The sequence below is a fragment of the Archocentrus centrarchus genome, chromosome 11 (assembly GCF_007364275.1).
Source record: "Archocentrus centrarchus isolate MPI-CPG fArcCen1 chromosome 11, fArcCen1, whole genome shotgun sequence".
In the NCBI taxonomy this organism is placed as follows: Eukaryota; Metazoa; Chordata; class Actinopteri; order Cichliformes; family Cichlidae; genus Archocentrus; species Archocentrus centrarchus.
The window spans coordinates 2,094,419-2,099,943 of NC_044356.1; the positions used below are offsets into that span (position 1 = coordinate 2,094,419).

General features: G+C 38.5%; 1 protein-coding gene across 2 annotated transcripts; it reads right to left on the reverse strand.

Annotated features, from left to right (window-relative positions):
- Positions 1-1,220: 1,220 nt before the first annotated feature.
- Positions 1,221-5,209, reverse strand: LOC115788140 (mucin-5AC-like). Of its 2 annotated transcripts, XM_030741075.1 has the most exons (3): positions 5,182-5,209; positions 4,476-4,542; positions 1,221-4,390 (listed from the first exon to the last, which is right to left on the reverse strand). In XM_030741075.1, exons 2-3 carry the CDS (start codon positions 4,513-4,515, stop codon positions 2,709-2,711), a joined length of 1,722 nt encoding a protein of 573 aa, XP_030596935.1. In that variant the 5' UTR covers positions 4,516-4,542; positions 5,182-5,209; the 3' UTR covers positions 1,221-2,708. The 2 variants fall into 2 exon arrangements, with proteins under 2 accessions (XP_030596935.1, XP_030596934.1); XM_030741074.1 differs by lacking the exon at positions 5,182-5,209 and having other exon boundaries at positions 4,476-4,618.
- Between the last annotated feature and the right edge of the window lie 316 nt (positions 5,210-5,525).

A 5,525-nucleotide genomic window follows, 5' to 3' on the forward strand; every position in this document is an offset into this window, starting at 1 on the left:
CATCATCTTCATTATTATATGTATACACATATTTACTTTTCTTACAATGTACAGATGCACCAATGTATGTATATATTTTTATACATTCTATTTTTTGTATATTTTACACATTGTTTATTTCTGTATATCTCTTGATTATATTGATCATACTAGATTATAATATTTTTATAATATTTTTATTTTAGAGAGTTTGATTTTCTGTACATGGCACTGAACAGGAGTGGCCCTCCAATCTCATTGTACATCCTGTATAATGACAATAAAGGCATTCTATTCTATTCTATTCTATTCTATTCTATTCTATTCTATTCTATTCTATTCCTTCTTTTAAACAAATTCAAGGGTATCAGCCAGTTACCATTTTGAAGTTGAAGTTCAATTTTCAAGCTTTGATTGTTTTTTCTTTTCATAAATTGATGAAATTTTCACCAGATTGAGTAAATGAGTCAGTTCTAAAGGAGATTTTTAAAAATGTTATTGTTATCCACCGTATTATGTCACTTAATACCTGGAAATATTTTTCTGTTACCAGAGACACAAAATAAGGCTGAAAACTCAACAATATCCACAAGATAAATATTCTACTGAGAATTAATTTGTTAGCCAACATTCTCTTTTATGGTACCTTTGATTAAAACAAAGAAACTCAGTGCTTCACAATCAGAAAACATCCACATTTAAAGATGTAGTCCTTGGGTTGTTTTGATCATTTTGAAACCATACAAAATATTATTTTATCTCCTCTATGCGTTATGAGAATGTTTTCTTTTGATGGATTATTTCCTCTTCTGAGATTAATATTACTGACTAAAAGATGTTCATACAGACATAATAATAAACCAGATCAGAAACTAGTGACTGAGACCATAAAGTTATCAGAGAAATGTTTGCTGAAGTCAGATGAGCAGAAGAGTGATTTTCTCAAAGACCTCTATAATTTGCAGCCAGGAGGCATCCTCTGCTGGCCATGATGAAAAATGCAGGTTTAAGGCACTTCAGCATTGGCTTCACTTTTCAGACGTCCATCTTTTATATTCAGCCTGTGCACCTAATGTCAGAGAGCTTCAAATACACACAGGTGTCAAACAACTGAGTTTAAAAAGATTCTTACAAACTAAGGTCTCACTGCAAGAGTTTAAAAGGCATCCAATTTTATTTCTCAACACTTAAAACAGCCTCAGTGTGATTGAGTCTTGATATGTAAATATTTTATTTGTAAGGACATTCTGTTTTCTTTCTTTTTTATTAACTCATGGGTACTTTTCACATCAGTCCAGTTTTATGATTTGTTTGTCAGTATTTCTAAACAACCTTATACTTTATGTTCAATTGTAGTTTCTCTTGTACTTGCTGACAAAATATTTCCAAATCATGAATTTACATTCTAAACCTGACTGTGGTGGTGGTCTGTAGTTTCAGCTTGGCTGCTGGGGTACAGATGGGGCAGAGTGGTTTGGAGAGTAATGCAAAGTGGACCAACTTCTTCTTTTATTCAGTAGTGTTTTAGGAACGGACAGACACACACAAACACACGCACACCCACCCACGCATGCACAAACACACTCATACAATCGCACAGCACCTCCAAAGCCATCACAGTGCTGTGCGGTGTAACTACATCTGAATACAAGTCCTACAGTGCAGCGATGTAAGTCGTTTGGCCCAAACATCAAACACGACCAATATAAGTGCGACTTTTAAGCCTAAAACAATTCTCAGTATTCATGATGTATCTCAACATTTTACGCTGTACCTGTTGTTCCTTTCAGCAACAGTAGGAAGCAGCAAACCTGAACTAAGTAAATGAAAATCATATACACGTTTTATAGTTCAGCACACAAGTGGAAGACAACGTGATTTTACTGATGGGTCTTTTTACAGTACTTTTTTGGTGTTGATTATTATCACTTTAAGGACTTGTTTGTATTGATTCATATTTTTGTAATATCTTAAACAGAAGTTACCCTTGTGTTAATCATTAATAATTAGCAGGCACAAACCCCTTAAAAGAATTTCCCAGCTTGCTCTGGAAGTGGTTGAGTCTTCCCTGAGGAATGCACCATATCCATCAAACATGAGTCAACGCGTCACTGAATGTTTACAATTCACTTTATGTGGCTCGTCACAGGGAGACCTACCCTGTGTGACCTTGAATCAGCTGCTTCTTGTGACGACGACACGTTTCTAAAGCGTAATGAGACTTTGGTGGAGCTCTGATGATCTGTGTGTTTATTTTCTCTGTGGATCATGTCAGCTGTGTCCTATTGCAACATCAACCCTAAAATATGCCCCAGACATCACAACACGCACATATCTAAAAATAAACTCCTCAGAACTTTTCCCGGAGCAGCTAAAACAGAAATTGAAGCTCTCTGTTACCAGGTAGAATCCAGCTTTGGAGAAAAGTTTACAATTTTAATCAGCTAAATCTTACAACTAAGAGTCCTGTATTCAACATCAGCATGAAAAAGAAGAGATAGATAGATAGATAGATAGATAGATAGATAGATAGATAGATAGATAGATAGATAGATAGATAGATAGATAGATAGATAGATAGATAGATAGATAGATAGATAGATGTCCAGTGTCCTTCTCTATGCCACTCTAGTCAGAGTCCAGCTCCAGTCCAACCACTGACCCAACCCACATGAGCTAGTTATTTAGCTGCATCACATCTCCTTTCCTAATGCTGCCTCCCCAGGACACTACCACAAATAAAAGAATGCTAGCAACAGTATTGTCGTTGCTGCATCTGTGGATGTTGTTGAGGCAGCAGCTGTAGTTGTTGCAACAGTCGTTGTTGTTTCTGCAACTGTAGTTGTAGGGGAAGTTGTAGTTGTTGATTCAGCGGTAACTGTAGGGGCCATTGTGGTTGTAGTTGAGGCAGCCGTCATTGTCGTTGCTCTATCTGTAGTTGCTGTTGTTGGGGCTGCTGTGGTCGTTTCTGCAGCTGTAGTTGTTGCAGCAGTTGTTTGTTCTGCAGTTGTAGATGAAGGGGCAATTGTACTCATTGAGTCTGCAATGGTTGTAGGGGCCAGTGTGGTTGCTGTTGGAGCAGCCGTGGTGGTTGGGGCAGCTGTGGTCGTTTCTGCAGCTGTAGTTGTTGCAGCAGTTGTTTGTTCTGCAGCTGTAGATGAAGGGGCAATTGTACTCATTGAGTCTGCAGTGGGTGTAGGGGCCAGTGTGGTTGTTGTTGGAGCAGCCGTGGTTGTTGGGGCAGCTGTGGTCGTTTCTGCAGCTGTAGTTGTTGCAGCAGTTGTTTGTTCTGCAGCTGTAGATGAAGGTGCAATTGTACTCATTGAGTCTGCAATGGTTGTAGGTGGCAGTGTGCTTGTTGTTGGAGCAGCTGAAGATGTCATTGCTGCAGCTGTCGTTGCAGCAGCCGTGGTTGCTGGGGCAGCTGTGGTTGTTTCTGTAGCTGTAGTTGCTGCGGCAGTTGTTGTTGTTTCTGCTCCTGTAGTTGAAGGTGCAATTGTACTCATTGATCCTGCAGTGGTTGTAGGGACCGATATGGTTGTCGATGGTGCAGCCGTCATTGTCGTTGCTGCATCTGTGGATGTTGTTGCAGCAGCTGTATTTGGTATAACAGTCGTTGTTGTTTCTGCAACTGTAGTTGTAGGGGAAGTTGTAGTTGTTGTTTCAGCTGTAACTGTAGGGGCCATTGTGGTTGTAGTTGGGGCAGCCGTCATTGTCGTTGCTCTATCTGTAGTTGCTGTTCCAGCAGGAGTGGTTGTTGGGGCAGCTGTGGTCGTTTCTGCAGCTGTAGTTGTTGCAGCAGTTGTTTGTTCTGCAGTTGTAGATGAAGGGGCAATTGTACTCATTGAGTCTGCAATGGTTGTAGGGGGCAGTGTGCTTGTTGTTGGAGCAGCCGAAGATGCCATTGCTGCAGCTGTCGTTGCAGCAGCCGTGGTGGTTGGGGCAGCTGTGGTTGTTTCTGCAGCTGTAGTTGTTGCAGCAGTTGTTTGTTCTGCAGTTGTAGATGAAGGGGCAATTGTACTCATTGAGTCTGCAATGGTTGTAGGGGGCAGTGTGCTTGTTGTTGAAGATGTCATTGCTGCAGCTGTGGTTGTTGCAGTGGTTGTTGTTGTTTCTGCAGCTATAGTTGTAGTGGAAATTGTAGTTGATTCAGCAGTAGCTGTTGTTGTAGCTGTTGATTCACCAGTGGTTGTAGGGGCTGATGTGGTTGTCATATCTGAAATTGTAGTTGTAGGGGAAGTTGCAGTTGTTGTTCCTGCAGCTGTGGTTGTTGTTGCAGCAGCCGTGGTTGTTAAGGTAGGTGTGGTTGTTTCTGCAGTGGCAGTTGTTGTCATTTCTGCAACTGTGCTTGTAGCAACAGTTGTAGTTGTTGATTCAGCAATGGTTGTGTTGGTCTGGGCATTGCAGCAGGCTGAATGGAAGATATCCTGTTATTTTCATATTTGCTCACATTTAAGTTGATGTAAAATTATTTGAACAATGATAGTTTATCTTACCAACAAACAGAAGAAAGATGAAAGATGTCTTTGTCATCATGGTGAAGCTTTTTCTCAGCTGCACCTTCTGGAAATTAAGTTCCTCATGGTTATTACCATGTGAAAGAAAGCCTAAATACATAATCTCTCTACAGTAGCTTCAGTGCAGTTTTATAAATTTGTGTTGGAGAAAAGTTTGAGGTTCACATGCCATAACACACAAAAAAATGTTTAGTTAAATAAATTAACAGATACAGTTCTAATATTTCACTGAGATCATTGATTATAAAATGTTTCTTTTATGAATTTGGCAATATTCTTCTCCTACAGTTTAATTTGTCATGTCATGATAATTTTTCCACATCTCTAAACAAGGTGGGTCTTTAGATTGACTGTGAATCAAACTGTGAATTTATGTATTTATATAAAAGTCCAAAAGTTTCTTATAAGTAGTATTATTTGAATACAAATTATGATGTCTAAATATATATAATTATACTTTTGGAAAGTGTGTTTTTCCACTCCTCTTTACATAAATAGTATTAAAAATCTTACAAGTCATTTTAGAACATGTAAAGTGTCATTAAAAAAGATTTAAAAATCTTTAAAAAAGATATGCACATTGATGTAAAACTCAAATTGCCTTTTAAATTGCTAGATTGGTTCAATGTAATAAATCATATTTGGACAGAAGTAATATATTTCGTAATATAATAGAATTACTTACATATTATTTCTATGTTTGTATGTCGTCCACTGCAGTGAAAGAATCTGAGGTCCTCCAATTTCAGCTCCTCTTTTTATAAGCACCTGACACAAGCCTGAGGACAAATATGTGCAGGTGAAGTAATGGCACTTATCGTCACGGTTAAAGGTGTGTCCACTAATGCTTTAATTATCTACATGTCTCTCCTATTGTTCTCCTGAAGCAGTGATCACTTTGAATTTTGGAGTTGACAGGATGTTACCTACAAACACATTTGTGACATTGTTTTCTTGTGAACTTCTACATTTTTCCCTGTGTGAATATGGCTATGTTTATAATTGGGTTGGATGTGATTGTGGTTTCAT

Excerpts from the sequence above, each read along its gene's own strand:
- LOC115788140 (XM_030741074.1), bottom strand. The coding sequence starts at position 4,596 with ATGTATTTAGGCTTTCTTTCACATGGTAATAACCATGAGGAACTTAAT. Across the intron at positions 4,391-4,475 it reads CATCTTTCTTCTGTTTGTTG|CCTGCTGCAATGCCCAGACC; the intron begins GTAAGATAAACT and ends TCTTCCATTCAG.